The sequence below is a fragment of the Sus scrofa genome, chromosome 6, assembly GCF_054392235.1.
Source record: "Sus scrofa isolate SSC_HxYL_T2T_F1_AM1 chromosome 6, Sscrofa_HxYL_maternal_Yorkshire_Landrace_v2.0, whole genome shotgun sequence".
NCBI lineage: Eukaryota > Metazoa > Chordata > Mammalia > Artiodactyla > Suidae > Sus > Sus scrofa.
Window position 1 is genome coordinate 49,755,231 of NC_139388.1, and position 20,138 is coordinate 49,775,368.

Below are 20,138 nucleotides of genomic sequence, written 5' to 3' on the forward strand. Positions count from 1 at the left end.
CCCCCCCTCCCCTCCACCGCCAAGATAAGGCTCAGAACCAGTTCACCCTTCACCAGGAATCTGTGATTCATCCATTCGGTGCCTCCTAGTCCTAAGAGACAAGCTTCCTCCCTTCTCTAGTGAAATTCACCCGCGGACACTCGCCACAGCCAAATCCTCCCAGTAGTCACAGGTAGACCTGGCACACTGAATGTTACAAGGTCATTGCCTGTGTAACCGCGCCACCCGCAATCATGAGTAACCAATCACTGTCTCAAGCGCATACCTAAATCACATCACATTATGCCACCACACAAACACTGCGCGTGGCCAAGCTCACCGCCTAAACCTATACAAGTATGCACCACATCCGCTTTCACATACGAGTTTTCTCACGCTTGACACCCTCCACTCGCTGTCACATAATCCTCTCCCTCTCGATCTGACGCGCTTTCGGATACGTGGACAGAAAACACATCCAGCATAGCAACCGCACAGCAGAGGCTGAAGCTCTCTGCATCAGATCCGAGTTTGCGCCCCTCAGTTGGGCGGTGGTGGCATCTCTCATAGCCTCATTGAAAGCGCGCAGGTGCGGCAGGAAGTCTGGCGGAAGATCTACCTACTTCGCTAGCCTCCCAGGCTCCTTGCTCGCGGACTACGTTTCCCAGAGCCCACAGCGCGCCAGAGCTACTTCCGGTAGGAACGTCGGGTGAATGGTCAGCGGCAGAGGCGGTTGAGGGCTTCCCAGGACGGGTTCAGTAGGCAGGGCTCTGCGTGGGTCCTGGAATTCGAGTCAGAGCTTGGACCAGAGCTCCTCCTGAGGATGCTGAAGGTAACGAATCCTGTCGCCCCAGGACTGGCAAGAGGAGTGTCTGGAGTGTTAGGTTTCTAAGTGCAGGAGCAACCGGAGGGAGGGATTAGGATGTGGGTGTGTGACGGAAATTAGTCTCCGGACTAAGTGTATTTGGCTGTTGTGACAGCTCCTGGAGTCATGCTTTTGTGACAGTGTAATTGTGTGCATGGGCATATGTGTAAATGACGTTTGTGTTTGTGACCATGATTGCAATTGGCTCTTTGTGTAAGCCCCATTTATTTATATAAAAGAAAAGCACATTTACACAAACCCTTACAACCACGCAACGAAGTAGTTAGGGAGACATTCCAGTAGTCACCTGTGGATTCATACACGCGTCATAAAACCAAAATCACATAAGCTACCCCATGTTTATTATCACAAAACTTCAGGCAAAGCGACATATATTATAGCAACAGCAAGTAATGAAAACAAAAAAACTACTCTTGGAGTTCTCTTATGGCTCATCAGGTTAAGGATCCAACTGCACTATCACCTTGCAGTGGCTTGGGTCACTCCTGTGACCCGGGTTCGATCCCTGGCCTAGGAACTTGCACATGTCACAGGCGCAGCCAAAAAACAAACAAGCACTACCCTTGCCAACTTAGTCTACTTCCTCAACTGAAGAGCTCTCACAGGATCTGAAGAGCTCACACAAGAATCATAGAAATAGAGAACATAACATAGAGCAGAAACTTATGACCTAGAACATAGAAACATAGCTCACACAATCATAGAAATGTAGTCTCCACGGCTCTGGCTACTGCATATCACACTCAAAAGTCACACAAAGTTTGAGCTGCAGGAAAAGCCTGTTATCTCATAATTTTTCTCTGCCTCACTATTTCTGCCATTCCCCTTAGAAACACCTCGAATGGGGAGTTCCCGTCGTGGCGCAGTGGTTAACGAATCCAACTAGGAACCATGAGGTTTCGGGTTCGATCCCTGCCCTTGCTCAGTGGGTTAACCATCCAGCGGTGCCATGAGCTGTGGTGTAGGTCGCAGACGTGGCTCGGATCCCGCGTTGCTGTGGCTCTGGTGTAGGCTGGCAGCTACAGCTCCGATTAGACCCCTAGCCTGGGAACCTCCCATATACCGTGGGAACGGCCCAAGAAATGGCACAAAGACCAAAAAAACCCCACCTCAAATGGGCTAAAAGAATAGCACTGTTGCATGTACAAAAAGTGTCTAAGATTATTGAGTGCTGCTTCTTCCCTGAAATGTTCATATTAACCTTCAAAAATTCCTTTGTTATGGGAGTTCCATTGTGGCTCAGCAGTAAGGAACCTGACCAGTATCCTTGAGGATGTGGGTTCAATCCCTGGCCTTGCTCAGTGAGTTAAGGATCTGGCGTCGCCTTGAGCTGTGGTATAGGAGTCAGACATGGCTGGGATCCTGCATGGCTGGGGCTGTGGTGTAGGTCGGCATCTGTAGCTCTGACTGGACCTGGGAATGTCCATATGTTGCAGGTGCAGCCCTAAAAAGAAAAAAAATTCCTTTGTTATATTACTTTAAAATAAAAGTTATCTATAATTCTTAAACCACTCTGAACATTTTATTGCAGACGGTTTCACCCTTATGTAAATACATGTATGCTTATGGACATAAGTATTTTTCTTCCAAAGATTGGACTACAATACATATTGTTTTGTAATTCCTCATTAAAAGATAAGGCTTTTTGGGAGTTCCTGTCATGGCTTAGTGGTTAACGAATCCGACTAGGAACCATGAGGTTGAGGGTTTGATCCCTGGCCTCACTCAGTGGGTCAAGGATCTGGCATTGCTGTGAGCTGTGGTGTAGGTTGCAGACATGGCTCAGATCCCAAGTTGCTGTGGCTCTGCTGAAGGCTGGTGGCTACAGGTCTGATAAGATCCCTAGCCTGGGAGCCTCCATATGCCATGGGTGCCACCCTAGAAAAGACAAAAAAACAAAAACAAACAAACAAAAGATAGGGCTTTTTTCTGTATTGAGGAGTAAATTTCACAAGATTTTCCAGCATGTGATTCTTTAAATCTCATCAGTACCTCAAATTAAAGACTCAAGAATTTATTTTGCCCTGGAAATTTTTGTTCTGTGTATTTCTTCCTTTCTATGTGTTGTTTTAGTGTCTATTTTGAAATTCCTGTTAAATGTGCATTAGATCTTTTGAGTCATTTTCTATTTCCTTGTCTTTTCATAATATCCATTTTGTTCCTTTTTCCTCTTAGTTCAGTGAGAATCTGATCAGGGTTGGTCTGAGCAGGCCAGTTGTGTCCATTTATCAGTGTTGGGACACTGGTCTGCCTCTCTAAATATGTCCTGCTAAAGAGCCTGGGCCCAGTTTTTCTTGAATCCATATTTGGATTCCCTCCTTGTTTTGAGTAAGGTTGGGATTTATCCAGCTTCTTTTTGATCTCTCTGATCTTTTATTTATGTGTATATGGGGTCTGGGCGTAGTAGACACGAAGTAGGGAAAATGTCATTCTAAATTAAGCACATTGGGAGCTCAGAGGCAAGATGATCTCATGATTTTTTTTTTAATCCCTCTCATTCAGCAATGCTTTCTTTGGAATGTGAGTTTCTTCTAAAGTGGAACCAAGAAAAGAACTAATAAATACATTGAATTCTTAAAAAAAAAAAAAAAAAGCCATGGCCCATGTAAGTTAGTGTTTTCTTATTCCTTGCTGAAGTAGTTCTTTATTTTCTATAGGTCATATGAATACTTGCATTCTTTATCCTGGTATTGTTACCTAACTGAATATCACACAATAACTTGTCAGTGAGTTAAATGATGGTGCCCAAAATTTAGCATCTTCCTTTTTCACTCATCTCCTCTCTAGCCAGCTCATATCTTCATTCAGTAAATCACTACTCACTTCCCATATACTCAGTCTATTTCAGAAAAGAGAACAGAAATAGTATCCTTTTGAGGGAAATACTGATGTTTCTCTTGTCAGAACTTCAGTTTAGTGAAGTGATTTAACAAATATTTTTTGAGTACCTACTATGTGATAGTCACTGTTCTAGGTAACTAGGAATAAATCAGTGGGGGATCAGACAGACATATACAAATCATTCCTTGTAGAACTTGACTTGTAATGAAAGAGATAAGATGGATAAATAAATAACTTATATAGTATAAGACTCAGGACAGGCAAATATACATACGTACATATATTTATGTTCAGTCAGCTCTTCATATCTGCAGGTTCCACATCTGTGTATTTAACCAACTGTGAATTGGAAATATTCAGGAGAAAAAAATTCCAGAAAGTTCTCAAAAGCAAAACTTGAATTTGCTGCATGCCTAGCAACTATTTATATAGCATTTACCTAACCTAGAGATGATTTAAAGTAACCTAGAGATATTTAAAGTATGCGGGAGGGAGTTCCCCTTGTGGCTCAGTGGAAACGAATTTGACTAGTAACTATGAGGACACAGGTTCGATCCCTGGCCTCGCTCAGTGGGTTAAAGATCCAGCATTGTGGAGTTCCCGTCGTGGCGCAGTGGTTAACGAATCCGACTAGGAACCATGAGGTTGTGGGTTCGACCCGGTGTTGCCGTGAGCTGTGGTGTGGGTCACAGACACGGCTTGGATCCCGCGTTGCTGTGGCTCTGGCGTAGGCTGGCATCTCAGCTCCGATTCGACCCCTAGCCTGGGAACCTCCATATGCCACAGGAGTGGCCCAAGAAATGGCAAAAAGACCAAAAAAAAAAAAAATGAAGATAAAATAGTTATGAATTACTCATATATCAAATATTACAGCAGCAAATTTCCTAAAACAAATCAAAGAGCAGCTAGAAGAAGAAATAGACATTTGCTAGCAAGAGGGGACACTAAGTAACCCTCTCAGTCAGAGTCAGGCCATGAGGACAAAATTTAGTGATGATATTGAAGTACTAAATCACATATCCCATCAAATCTACCTTATTGATATATATTAAATCCTACTAATAGCAAATATAATCTCAAAGTGAAGAATTTCTAATACTCAATGATAGCTACATATCTGTTCCAACTACATTTTGGAACCCGTGGGGTTTAGTTAAAGCCGGACTCTAAGGGAAAAGTTATACCTTCAAATGCTTCTAACAAAAGATGTGAAAATATGTAAGTTAGAAGGAGGAGTTCCCTTGTGGTGCAGTGAATTAGGGATCCGGCATTGTCATTGCAGTGGCCCAGCTCACTGCTGGGTTCACTTCCTGAACTGGGAATTTCCATACGCCTCGGGTATGGCCAAATAAATAAATAAATAAATAAGTAGAAGGACATCTGGAAAGAATTTACATAGATAACAATTACATTGTTAGAAAGTAGGAAAAAATTATAACTAATAGATAAACCAATGAGATAAATTACTAACCTTTGAATCAGGAATGAAAAGGAAGAAAGCACAAATATACAAAATGAAAAGGAAAGAATACACAGAAACAAAGGAAATTGAAAAGAATCTTAAATACTTCATTTTTTTATTTGCAGTTATTCTATTTATTCACATATATACCATTTTCAGTTACTCTGGAGATCTGAATTTCTGGTATAATTTCTTTTTAGCCTAAAGATTTTTCTTTAGCATTTCCCATAGTTTCTATCTTCTGGTGACAAGTCCTCTCATCTTTACGTGAAAATGTCTTTTTTCCACCTTCTAAAAATATAAATCAGGACATGTCTCCTTCTCTATTTTTAAAAATAGAATTCATATTATCTCATCCTTAATTGTCTGAGAGAATTCATCAGCAAAAGTATGTGTGGTAGGCAGAATAATGACATCCCCCCCCCGAAAAAACGTGTCTTCATGCTAATCCTAGAACCTGTGAATATGTTATCGTACATGGCAAAAGAGACTTTATAGATGTGATTAAATTAATGCTTTTCCAATGGGGAGATTGTTTTGTGATAATCTGAAGAATCAGGGTCAGAAGAGGATGTGCATATGGAATATGCATGCTTCTGTGAAACGCAACATTCCTGGCTTTGAAGATGAGGAAGGAAGCCATGAGCCAAAGAATGTACGTAGCCTCTAGAAGCTAGAAAAGCTAAGGCAGTAGACTCTTCCCTAGAACTACCAGGAAGGTGTACAGCCCTGCCAACACTTGGATTTAGTCCAGTAAAACCCTTGTTGGGCTTCTCATCACAGATAATAAACTGTTGTATTAAACTGCTACCTCTGTGATGATTTGTGCACCAGCAGTAAGACACTAATATACCGTCTGAGTTTACGGTTTTCTTCATGAGGCAATTTTTTTTTTTTTTTTTTTTTTTTGCTATTTCTTTGGGCTGCTTCCTGCGGCATATGGAGGTTCCCAGGCTGGAGGGCTAATCGGAGATGTAGTTCCCGGCCTACGCCAGAGCCACAGCAACGCAGGATCCGAGCCGCATCTGCAACCTACACCACAGCTCACGGCAACGCCGGATCGTTAACCCACTGAGCAAGGGCAGGGACCGAACCCGGGCAGGGACCGAACCCCCAACCCATGAGGCAATTTTAATTTCTTCAACAGATAAAAGGCTTTGGGAGTTTTTATTTTTTCTTGAATAATTTGTGTCTTTTAGGGAATTAGTTTATTTCAACTTAGATATCACATTTATTGGCATAGTTGTTCATATTTCCTTACTATTATTTTAATACCTGTCAGATCTATAGTAATGTACCCTTTTAAATTCATAATATTGAAAATTTATGTCTTATTTTCTTGATCAGTATTCTAGCAGCTCTTCAGTTTTATTGGTATTTTCAAAGAACCAGCTTTTAGTTTTACTGTTTTTCTCTAGTTTTCCCTTGCTATTTCACTGATTACTGAGCTTTTATTTATTTCATTCCTTCTGTGTATTTTAGGTTTAATTTTCTATTATTTTTCTAGCTTAAGATTCCCTTTCTTTTTTAGAAAGAAGAGTGCTCTTTAACTTCCAAATATTAGGGTACTTTTCCAGATCCTTCTGATAATTCATTTTTAATTTAATTCTGTGATGGTTGAGGAAAGCTCCTTCTAAATTTATTGAGATTTGTTTTACAGCCTCAAATATGGACAATTTGGTAAAGGTTCCATGTGCATTTGAAAAAAAAAAAAAGGAGTATTAAACTGTTTGTTTGGTAGTGTTTATCAGTAAGCTGAAGTTGCTTGTGGTAGTGATCAACTCTTCTCTATCTTTACTGATTTTTTTTTTTTTTTTGGTCACTTGCTTTATCAATTACTGAGAGAAGATTGTTGAAACCTTAAATACAACTGTTGATTAATCTTACAGTTCTGTCAATTTTTGGTTTATGGTATTTGGAAGCTATGTTACTAGGTGCATGCATATTTAGAATTGCTATGTCCTGTTAATGAATCAATCCCTGTATCATGAAATGTTCTATTTGGTAATTTTCTTTGTCTTGAATTCCATTCTTTTTATTAATATAACTGCTTCATCTTTCTTTTGCTTTTTTTTAAATGACGTATCTTTTTTTTTCCTTTTATGCTAACCTATTTTATTTTATTTTATTTTTTTATGCTAACCTATTTTAAGTGTATCTCATATAACAGCATATATTTTGATGCTACTGTTTTTATCCAGACTGACAATCTTTGCCTCAAGTATCAGACCGGGGTTAGCAAACTACAGCATGTTGGCCCACAACCTGATTTTGTGTGGCCCTCAATCTAAGAGTGCTTTTGCATTTCAGAAGGGTTATAAATAAGCAAAGAAAAAAGAATTTGTGATCGGGAATGTATGTGACCCACAGAGTCTAAAATATTTACTCTCTGACCCTATTCAGAAAAATTTTGCTGACCTCTAGGTGGAACATATAAATTGACTGTAATGATTAGGTTTTAATCTACCATTTTATCATCTATTTTTCCATGCCTTTTTTCCCCTATTTTCCTGCCTTCTCCTGGACTTGCCTCTCTTGTATTACTTAGTACTTATCTCTATCATAGGATTATTAGTTGCACTGTGTTTTTACTGGTTTAGGGGTTCTTCTGAGGTTTCCAATGTGCCTTAAAAAACAACAACAAAAAAATCTTGTTATATCTTCCAATAATTATATATAATTCAAAAATCTTTAAACTGGATACTGCATTTTCCTCTTCCCATCTTTTTTACAGCTGTTGTCATTCTATTTTATTTCTAAATACTTTTAAACCACATATGCCTTTTTTCTTTAAATGGTCAATTATCATTTAAAGAAAATTTGAGATAAAACACTATCTTTCTTATTTACCTCCAAGTTTATCATTTCTGGCACTCTTCATTTCTCAGTGGATAGAAGTTTTTACCTACTATAAAATTTTTCCATCTGAAAAACTTCCTTTAACATTTTCTGTAGTACAGGTTTGTTATTCTCAAACAAAAACAAAAAACCCAACAACATCAAAATTAAACCCCAAGCTTTATTTTACCTTCACTTTGAAGGATTCTAACAAATATAATATTAGGTTGACAGCTTTCTTTCGGCATTTTTTCTTCCAGCTTTATTGAAGTATAATTGGCATAAAGTACTGTATAAATTTAAGGTGTACATCATAATGATTTGATTTATATACATCATGAAAAGATTATCACAGTAAAGTTAGTGGAATCCTTCATCTCATGTAGATACAAAAATAAAGAAATAGAAAAAAAATTTTTCTTGTGAGGAGAACTCTTAGAATTTACTCTCTTAACAACTTTGATATATAACATTCAGTAGTAGACTTTTTTGTTTTTGCTTTTTCTTTCTTGGCCACCTGTGGCAAATGGAGTTCCCAGACCAGGGATCAGATCTGAGTCACAGTTGCGACCTGCCATGCAGCAGCGATGACTGTCTGCTTGCCAAGCCCTGCCTTATGCAGAGGCTGATGGGCACTGGTGGATGGAGCTGTGTCCTGTAGTGGGTGGTTATGACGCCAGGGGTCCCAGATGTAGAGTCGGCATTCTGGAGGATAGGACCAGTTCCTGACATGACTGTCTGAGGGGCCCAAGGTGTCCCCAAGCTGGTAAGTGGGGGCATTTCAGGGTTTTGCTGAAAAAGACCATATGGGGTAGGAGACGTGTTCTGTCCGAGTTTGGAAAATACAGTCTGCATTGGATGTTTACTGAAGAATTTGCATTAAAAGTAAAAATGCTTAATCATAATGAGGTTGAAAAACCTTTGGGTCTTTTTTCTGAAGATGGAGATTTTCATAAGACATTTTGGAAAATTTTAAAAATTTACTGCTATTTAACTTAGTTGGGAACTTCTAATTCTTTTCTCATTTTTGGCCACCCTGTGGCATATGGAACTCCCAGCCCGGGGATCAGATCCAAGACACAGTTGCGACCTAAGCTGCAGCTGCCAGATCCTTAGCCCACTGTGCTGGGCCCTGCATTGAACCCACACCCCAGTACTCCCAACACATCTGTGATCCCAATCCCGTTGCGCCACAGTGGGAACTCCTATTTTCTAGATTTCTACATGAGTGATTAATGAAGTTTTCCACCCTACACAGGAGAATATGTGTGTGGAAATTGAATTGTTTAAGAACATGAAGGCACTCTGCTTCAGTCTCACTAAATTCTTTTTTTTTTTTTTTTTGTCTTTTTAGGGCCGCACCCTTGGCATATGGAAGTTCCCAGTCTAGAGGTCGAATGAGAGCTACAGCTGCTGGCCTACACTGCAGCCACAGCAACTCTGAGCCACGTCTGAGACCTACACCACAGCTCGTGGCAACGCCAGATCCCTGAACCACTGAGCGAGGCCAGGGATCGAACCCGCAACCTCATGGCTACTAGTCAGGTCCCTTAACCACTGAGCCACGACGGGAACTCCTAACTTCTTTTTTGACCCACACACGTTCTCAGGGTTAGCCTATGTACTCATTGTATCATTCCTTTCTTAGGATGCCTTCTTTTCACATTGCTTCCTTTCGAAAAATGTTTCTTATAATTTCAAAGATAGTACTGTGGTTTTTCATTTTAGGGGTTGGTGATGTTCAAAGATGTGGCTATACATGTCTCTCAGGAGGAATGGGAATGCCTGAACCCTGCCCAGAGGAATTTGTACAAAGATGTGATGCTGGAGAACTATAGCAACTTGGTTTCACTGGGTAAAGTTATCTGTTTAATACTTCGGAGTCTCTTTCTTGGAATTTCTCCTTTCTCCACCATGAATTTTAGGACTGCCTTTCGGATAACAAGATGAATTTTCTTTTTGTATAAAAGTGAACACAGCTAGATGGAATTGCACCTTCATTTTCCCTATCCTCATGCCTTTCTCCTGGTCCTTTCTTTCTTTCCTTTTTTTTTTTTTTTTGTCCCTTTAGGGCCATACCTGCAGCATATGGAGGTTCCCAGGCTAGGGGTCTCGTAGGAGCTGTTGCTGCTGGCCTATACCACAGCCACAGCAATGCCAGATCCTTAACCTACTGAGCGAGGCCAGGGATCGAACCCACAACCTCATGGTTCCTAGTCGGATTCATTTCCGCTGCTCCAGGACAGGAACTCCTCTCCTGGTCCTTTCTTATAACTGACTCTCTTCCATGAGGATTAAGGAACAGTACTGGAATTCTGTACCCTTAAAGCATAATGTGGTCAAAGAAATCAGCCTTTGTCTTTTTTTTAATGTTTTATTTTATTTATTTATTTATTGTCTTTTTAACTATTTCTTGGGCCGCTCCTGCGGCATATGGAGGTTCCCAGGCTAGGGGTCCAATCGGAGCTGTAGCCACTGGCCTACGCCAGAGCCACAGCAACGTGGGATCCGAGCCGCGTCTGCAACCTACACCACAGCTCACGGCAGCCTTTGTCTTTTGTTTCACTGGCACTGTATTAAACGTGCAGATGCATAGGTTCTGGGTGCAAAGCTCTTTAGCCTTCCCAGTTCGTATAGTAAGGGACTGAATCAGAAACACGTCGTTTACTATTTATAGTTGAAATGAACACTATTCCATTTACTATCAGAAACATACTCTCTTTTAAACAATTTGTATTTCAAAATTACATTCTAAGAACTTTGCATTTAACATGGAAAAATAGTTGAGAATAAGTATTTCAGGAAACTCTTTTTTTCCTCAAAGGAAAAAAAGGAGTGAAAGCTTATATAATTTAAATAGCATTTTACCACCTATTTGTTTGCTTTGCTTCTCATCTTGAGTTTACCTGCATATAAGAATTTGATCTTTTTTACTTTTCTAGGCCTTATCAAGTACCATTATCCTATACATCTTTAAAAATCAATTCTGAATATCAGTATTTGAGTACTTTCATTTCCACCTCATCTCCATTTCTTTTCTATTTCTAACCAGGACTTTCTATTTCTAAGCCGGCTGTGATATCCTCATTGGAGCAAGGGAAGGAGCCCTGGATGGTTGTAAGGGAAGTGACAGGAGGACCATGCCCAGGTGAGTGAGCTATAATCTCAGGAAGCAGGAAGTTGCCGCACGGAGTAGGCCACCTGGTCGGAATGTTGGGCTGGTAAGGTTGTTTTAGAGAGAATAATTAGGGGAAATCTGCTTTCAAAACTTATCGCAATGTTACAGCAATCAAACAATGCGGTAACAGACATAGATGGCTGGAAGAGGATAGAGAGGTCAGAAATAAACAGTGAGATATTTAACAAAATGATTTTAGACCACAGTGCCAAGACCTTTCGATCAGGGGAGGCACTGTACCCTTAACAAATGGTGTTGGGAAAACTGGATACCCACATGCACAGGAATAAAATTGGATCACTGCCTTAACACCATATACAAAATTTAACTCAAAATGGATCAAGGAACTAAATCCAAGACTCAAAACTAAAAAATACCGAGAAGAAAACAGAGGAAAAGCTTCATATCGTTGAATTTGGCAGTAGTTTCTGGGATATGACACCAAGACACAGGTAACCAAAGCAAAAATAGACAAATAGGAGTACATCAAACTGAAAAAAACTTTCGTTCATCAAAGGATGCAATAAACAGTTTTATTAATTTAAGAAAAATTCAGGAGTTCCTATTGTGGCTCAGTGGGTTAAGAACCCAAGTAGTATCCATGAAGATGAGGGTTCGATTCCTGGTGTTTCTCAGTAGGTTAAGGATCCTGCATTGCCCAAAGCTGCAGTGTAGGTTGCAGATGTGGCTTGAATTTTTCAGTGTGGCGGCTGTGATGTAGGCTGGCAGCTGCAGCTCGGATTTGACCCCTAGCCTGGGAACTTCCTTATGTCCCCCCCCTTTTTTTTAGGTGCAGTCCTTAAAAAAAAAAAAAAAATACAAATTGCTTTGCTCGGTGATGGGAATATATTTTTTAAATGTTATACAGACATTTTCAGTCTAGTTAGGGGTCAAGAATATATCAATATATGTTTTAATGGAATAGTTGGGAACAATTGAATTGATCAGAAATTGTGAAAATTAGGAGTTCCGCTGTGGTGCAGTGGGTCAAGAATCCGACTGCCATGGCTTGGGTTGCTGTAGAGGTGCAGTTTTGAGCCCTGGGCCCAGGCAGTGGATCTGACATTGCCATAGCTGCAGCTCAGATTCAGTTCCTGGCCCGGGGAATGTCCATGTGCTGTGGGTGTGGCCATAAAAAAAAAAAAAAGAAATTGTGAAAATTTAAGAAAATGGCTACATTGAGGAAATAGAGATGGTAGAGGTATGACTGAGAAGGAAGGAGTTGGACCCTAGGTAAATATAGAATCCTTGTTCATCATTCCACAAGTTAGATAGAGGTCTTTAATGATGCCTGTAACTCATTGTTCTCTAGAGTTGTGAGAAGAGTGTTGTTTTAAGCCACCTAGTTTGTGGTACTTTGTTACATCGGCTCCAAGAAACTAATATAAGAGGAAACATGGGAAAATGATACATACTTTCCTAAGTGTTTTGCTTTCATTTAAGGATGTTATTCTTTTTACTAATTGTTGTCGTTGTTGTTGTTTGCTTCTGAGGGCTGCACCCCCACAGCATAGGGAAGTTCCCGAGCTAGGGGTTGAATTGGAGCTACAGCTGCCGGACCTACTCCATAGCCACGCTAGGTCTGAAGACAAAAAAGAAAAAAAAAAGAAAGAAAGTTCTCTGACATGTTTTAGGTTGAGATACTTATTATGTATTTACATGAATATTTAAATAAACAATTAGATGGCAAATAATAGAGCTTGGGGTAAGATAAAAGAAGTATATACACCAAAGGACACAATCAATAAAGTGAAAAGCCAACCTATGGAATAGTAGAAAATATTTATAAATCATATATCTGAAAAAGGGGTTAATATTTAGAATATATGAAGAATTTCTACCCCAAAACAGAAAACTAAGCAGCTCGATATTAAAGATGAGAAAAAGATTTGGATAGATATTTCTCCAAAACAGATATACAAATGTCCAACAAACATATTAAAATATGCTCAACTGTTACTAGCCACTGAGGAAATGCAAATCCAAACAACAGTGAAATAATCACATCATACCCACTAGGGTGGCCACTATCAAAAAGCAAATTTAACAAGTATTGGTGAGGATGCTAAGGAGCCGAAGCCCTTGTGTTGGTGGGAGTGTAGCTACCATAGGAAAAATGTATCATGGTTCCTCAAAAAATTAAAAACAGAATTACCGTATCATCTGGCAATTCCACTTCTGGATATATGTCCCAAAGAATTAAAGCACCACCTCAAACAAATATTTGTGCACCCATGTCCTTTGCAGCATTATGGAAGCAACTTAGATTTCATCAACAGGTGAATGAACAAACAAAATGTGATTGTGTGTGTGTATGTGTGTGTGTGTACAGATAAACATATGAAGATTTTTCAGCCTTAGAAAGCAAGTAAATCCTGATACGTGCTACAACATGAATGAACATTGAGGATGTTATGCTAAGTGAAATAAGCCGGTTACACACCAAGAACACCCCAACAACAAATATTGAATGACTCCAGTAATATGAGGTATCTAGAGTAGTCAAATCTACAGAAACAGGAAGTAGAAGGTCATTGCTGGGAACTGGAGGAAGGAAACATGGGAGGGTGTTAATGAACATAGAGCTTCAGTTCTGCAGGGGGAGGAAGTTCTGGAGATGGGTTGCACAGCAATGTGGATACACTTAACACTACTGCACTATACAGTTAAGTGGATAAGATGGTAAATTTTATATGTATTTTACCGCAATTTAAATTTTTTTTTAAAGATAGAGATATAAATTTAAGACTTAGAAGTATATGATTGGTGTTTAAGCCAGACTACTATTTAGGAAAGATTGAGAGCTGGCCAGACCCTGAAATCTGGACATTCCGACATTTAGAGGTCAGAAGGTGGAGGGGTGCCGAGACCAGCTCAGCAGGTGAGGGCTGAAGCATGGGTGCTGTGAAACTTAAGAAAACGTTAACATAAAACAAGGCACAGAGACATTTTTCTTAATTAAAGGTGGGAACCAGGGGACTCAAGTCTCAGAGACCAAGAGCGCCACCTCAAGAAACCACACTGCTTTTATTGTGCTCTTTAGGATGACATCAAGTGAGGAGGAGGTGTGCAGGTACAGGATATGCTTTTTTTACTATTATTATTTTAAAAGTTCTTTTATTATTTTAAAAGTCACATAGCTGGTAGATGGTTAAGCTTTTACTCTGACCTTTAGGCATTTAACAATCATTAGCATTTGAGGAAGCTTGGCGTCAGCTGTCTATGCATGGCATCTAGAGAATCATCATTGTGCCTCCGAAAAGGGCATGCCTATCTGTGGCAACCCAGCGTGCCTAGGTTTGCACCTTGGTTCTCCTTGCTGGTGCATATTCTGCTAAGGACCACTCATGAGGTTCCTTGTTCTCTTATTTTTAACAGGACGTATCATGCTGTGCCAACTGCGTGCCAACCTGCACAGGTCTGGTGTGCCTAGACCAACGCATTATGTCCTCATTCAGCTGACCACGTGAATAACTTATGCCTTTAGGTCTTTGTTCTTAAGCTTAAACACCAGCACAGCGACTGTTTTTCAAGCAGGAATATGGGGTAAAGTAAAGCAGGACAAGATGGAGTTTTCAGCATAGAAAATAGAAGCAAAGAGGCTAAGAAAAGATTGTAGAAACATGTCTCCCCACAGAGGAGAATGCATTAAAGGGAACTGAATACAAGTAGTGAGGCAGGTTAACCAGGAGAATATGGTATACAGGAAGCAAAGGGGTTGATTAGTTGTATCGAATGCTGCTGATGAGTCAAGTAGTGTGGTGCCTGGCATCTGAGCACTGATTTTGTTTAAATAATTTTGTTAGTGACTTTAGCTAGAAATGTTTCAACAGAGTTGTGGGAGTTGAAATATTCACTGGAGTGGATTACAGAGAAAATGGCTAACATACATAGTCCTTTGATATAATACAGCGAAAGTACAGTCTTTCCAATAAATAGTGCTGATACTTATTGAAAAAGGTGAATCTTGATTTCTCCCTCACATAGGTGGGTTACAGATCTAAATATGAAAAGTAAAAGAGTAAAAGTTTCTAGAAGACAATATGGGTATATATTTATGACTTTGGAATTAGACTGTTTTAAATTAAGAATTTCTGTTTATCAAATATAGTATTAAGAGAGCAAAAGGGCCAGCCCCAGAGTAGAAGGTACTTACACTATGCATGTTGGTTATGTCCAGAATATGTTAAGAATTTCCACATATCAGAAAGAAAAATACCAGCCAGAAACTACCCAAATGTCCCTCAGCCGAAGGTTCCGGGTTCGATCCCTGCCCTTGCTCAGTGGGTTAAGGATCTGGCGTTGCTGTGAGCTGTGGTGTAGGCCGCAGATGCAGCTCGGATCCCGCATTGCTGTGGCTCTGACGTAGGCCAGTGGCTACAGCTCCGATTAGACCCCTAGCCTGGGAATCTCCATATGCCACCCGAGCAGCCCTAGAAAAGGCAAAAAGACAAAAAAAAAAAAAAAAAGAATGTAAGAAGTAAAATATGTATACCATATCTGTACAATGGAATATAACTCAGCCATAAAAAAGGAATGAAGTGCTGATAAATGATACAACATTTTTGGACCTTGAAAACATTATACTGAGTGAGAACCAGACACAAAAAGTGACATATTATATGATTCCACTTGTATGAAATATCTAGATGAAGTCATAGAGACATAAAGTAGATTGTTGTAAGGGGCTGGAGGGAAGAGGAGAATAGAAAGTGACTGTGGGGAGTTCGCATTGTGGTGCAGTGGAAACAAACCTGACTAGTATCCATGAGGATGCGGGTTCAATCCCTGGCCTCGCTTAGTGGGTTAAGGATCTGGCATTGCTGTGAGTTGCAGTGTAGTTCGAAGACGTGGCTCGGATTGGGTGTTGCTGTGAGCTGTGGTGTAGGCCAGCAGCTGTAGCTCCAAATCCACCCCTAGCCTGGGAACTTCCATATGCCATGGGTGCACCCCCAAAAAAACCAAGGTGACTGTGAGAATGACGTTTCTTTCAGCATGATGAAAATGTTCTGGAATTGGTGATCTGATGGTGGCACAACGTTGGGAATGTACTGTAAGTTATTGAATTGTACAGTTCAAAATGGTTAAAATTGTGGATTTTATATGTATTTTATTGCCAAAAAATTTAATGAAAATGGACAAAATATCTGGATAGGCAGTTTGTTAAAGAAGATATCCAGCTGGCCAATAAACACATAAAAAAGCATTCGACCTCATCTGTCGTCAGGGAAATTGCAAATTAAACCACAATGCAGGAGTTCCCACTGTGGTGAAATGGAATTGGCAGCATCTCTGGAGCACTGGGACCTAGCTTTGATTCCTGGCCTGGCACAGTGGGTTAAGGATCCTGTGTTGCTGCAGCTGCAGCGTAGGTTGCGATTTGTGGCTCAGATCTGATCCCTGGCCCAGGAACTCCGTGTGCTGTGGGGTGGTCAAGAAAAAAAAAGCCCACAATGCAGTATTACAACACATTGCCAGGATGCCTAAATATAAGAAGATTGACAATAACAAGTAACGGTGGGGATATGAGAAACGGGAACTCTTCGAGTTTGATGGGATTGTAAATTAGGAAACTGTTGCATAGTGCCAACTAAAGCTGAACAAAAGCATATCCTCTGATAGAGTAATTTCACATCCAGTAGAAAGGAGTCCTATTTACACCAAAAGAAATGCGCCAGAATGTTCATAGCAGTACTAACTACAATAGCCAACAACTAGAAACAACCCAAATGACCATCTTTAGGAAAATGGAAAAATAAGCTCTATTAGAATAGAATTTTTATACAGCTGTTGGTCTCAAACTTTTTCTTCGGAAATACCTTCTGGAAAGCTCTATGATAGGAAAGACTTTGGAATGTCCTAGTTGTTAAAAGGAGGTTAATGATGTTTTAGCACAATGAATAAAAGAGAAACGGACTCAAGATTAGGTTGTATTAGCAACCAGAGGCCTTAAGGCCTTGTGGTAAAGAGTTGAATTTTCTATTAGTTTGGTTATAGGTCTGGCTGCATGTGACAGAGAGCCCAAAATAATTGTAGTTTAAACTATGTAGAGGGTTAGTTTTCTCTTGCATTAAAGTCCAGGATGGAGTGACAGCTCTGTTCTGCAAAACCATCATGTGACAAAATCAAATGCATGTGGCAGCTGTCTTTGCTGAGGAAGCAGGAGAATAACAGATACAGGGTGTGGGCCACTTGACTCAAGAAAGTTCTTAGAAGCTACTGCACAATACTTCTGTATTTCTTTGGGCAGAATACAGTTACATGGCATATTTTGCTGCAAAGTATCCTGTGAAATTCAAGGTTTGTATTGGGCAACCTATTCTCAACTGAAACAAGGGCTCAATCATTGTATAAAAGGGGAATAACAGATATTTGGGGACAACAAGCAAATATCACATAATCCTTGGGCCTGGTGGAGAGTGTTAAACATACAGACTCTTGTAGATGCTGATTCAGTTGATTTACAATGTTTTGTAAACATCCGTAATTGGAAAAACTCTCAAGGTGATTCTGAAGTAGATCAAAATGTCAAAACCTGTTAATTAACTTCCTCATCTCTGTCATGAGCTTTCATTTCTTTGCATTCTCCTCACCCTTCTTTCATTGAATTGCATGATGATATTTACGAGCTTCCCAAGTCTTTCATTTCTCATGTGAATTATTTTCAATTATCTCTCTTTTCTACCATGGATATTTCTCTTGGAACACAAAAATAGCAATTAAAATGTTTCTTATCTTTCAGACTTGGTGTCCAAGTGTGAGCCCAAGAAGTTGTCTCCAAAAAGAGACATTTTTGAGACAGAATCATCCCATTGGGCTATCATAGAATCATTCAAAAGCCATAATCCTGATAAATCCATTTTTAGAGACATTTGGGAATGCAAAAGTCAATGTGAGAGACAACTGGGAAAACAGGAGGGCTATTTCAGGCGATTCATTGTCAACCATGAACACATGCACATTTTTAGCCAACACGTTTTGTTCACTCAGGAATTTTATAATAGACAGAAAATCTTTGAATGTAAAAAATGCAGAAAGAACTTAAGTTACCATGTATTTTTTAATCCTCACAAAAGAACTCATTCTAAAGAGGAACCTTCTGAATGTAAGGAATGTGCAGAAACTGTTGCTACATTGTACTTTCGTAAACAACAGGGAATTCAAGGTAATAACAAGTGCAGTGAATGTAAGGAATGTTGGAAGGCCTTTCTTCATTGCTCACGACTTAAACAACATTTGAGAATTCATAATGGTGAAGAATGTTATGAGTGTAAAGAATGTGGGAAGGCCTTTAATTATGGCTCAAAGCTTATTCAATATCAGAGAATAGACACTGGTGAGAAACCCAATGAATGTAAGGAATCCGGGAAGGCCTTTATGCAACTATCACAACTTACTCAACATCAGAGATTTTATACTGGTGAAAAACCCTATGTGTGTAAGCAATGTGGGAAGGCTTTTATTTGTGGCTTTCAACTTACTGAACATCTGCAGCTCCATACTGGTGAGAAACCCTACGAATGTAAAGAATGTGGGAAGACTTTCAGGCATCAGTCACCCCTTACCATACATCAGAGAATCCATACTCATGAAAAACCCTATGAGTGTAAAGAGTGTGGGAAGGCCTTTAGTTATGGCTCAGAACTTATTCTGCATGAGAGAATTCATACTGGTGAGAAACCGTATGAATGTAAGGAATGTCGGAAGGCCTTCAGGCAGCGATCACAACTTACTCAACATCAGAGACTTCATACTGGTGAAAAACCCTATGAATGTAGGCAATGTGGGAAAGCTTTTATTCGTGGTTTTCAACTTACTGAACATCTGCGACTCCATACTGGTGAGAAACCCTACGAATGTAAAGAATGTGATAAAACTTTCAGGCATCGATCACACCTCACAATACATCAGAGAATTCATACTGGTGAGAAACCCTACGAATGTAGAGAATGTGGAAAGGCCTTTAGCTATCACTCAAGCTTCTCTCACCATCAGAAAATTCATTCTGGCAAAAAACCTTATGAATGTAATGAATGCGGGAAGGCCTTCTGTGATAGCTTACAGCTTAATCTGCATAGGAGGATTCATACTGGTGAGAAACCCTACAAGTGTAAAGAATGTGGGAAGACTTTTAGACAGTGCTCACACCTCAAAAGACATCAGAGGATTCATACTGGTGAGAAACCTCATGAATGTATGAGATGTGGGAAGGCCTTTCGACTTCATTCACACCTTATTCAACATCAGAGAATTCATACTGGTGAGAAGCCCTATGAATGTAAGGAATGTGGGAAGGCCTTTAGCTATCATTCAAGCTTCTCACACCATCAGAGAATTCATTCTGGGAAGAAATCATATGAAAGTGGGAAAGCCATTGATCATGGCTTACAGTGGAATCTACATCAGACAGCTTCATACTGTTGAGATGTCAGTAAGGTTTCCTCTCCCCCCCATCCTAGTCTAGTATCATGAAATTATTTTTGGAGATAAACATTTTCTTTTTTTCTTTAAGGAAAATGTTGGTAAAATACGGGGTTTCATTCGTATTGATTTATTTTAGTAATTCTTGAAATCTTTTCTCCCCCTCAAGGGAAAAAATGGAAAAGTTATTAAAAGGAAAAAAAAAATGCTCTGGTTTCACTGCTGCTTCTGAGTTATCGTAATGATCAGTATTGGAAGTAAATTTTGTAAAACTGTATGTTTTCACTGAAACCAGTAAAGTGGGGCAGAAATAAAATGAAAACAATTTCTTCCTCTCCCACAAATCTCTGAGATACCAATATGTGTGTGTTGCTTTTTTTCTGCCTGCTTAAACATATCTGCACATGTGAAGGGTTTATTCCATGTGTGTGAAAGGTTTTACGTCCTGTAGTGACATATTGCATGGTAATTTGCCCTTTTCACTTAAATAATCATGGACATTTACCCAGGTCAATACATACAGATCTGACTCA

At 39.7% G+C, this 20,138-nt stretch overlaps 1 protein-coding gene across 1 annotated transcript; it reads left to right on the plus strand.

Annotated features, from left to right (window-relative positions):
* Nucleotides 1-663: 663 nt before the first annotated feature.
* On the plus strand, nt 664-19,794 carry ZNF461 (zinc finger protein 461). The gene is given in 6 exon segments (XM_021097135.2): nt 664-811; nt 9,735-9,861; nt 11,059-11,154; nt 17,927-19,593; nt 19,595-19,625; nt 19,628-19,794. Coding segments are annotated over 6 exon segments (1,959 nt in total). The 5' UTR covers nt 664-802; the 3' UTR covers nt 19,657-19,794.
* The last annotated feature ends 344 nt before the right edge of the window (nt 19,795-20,138 follow it).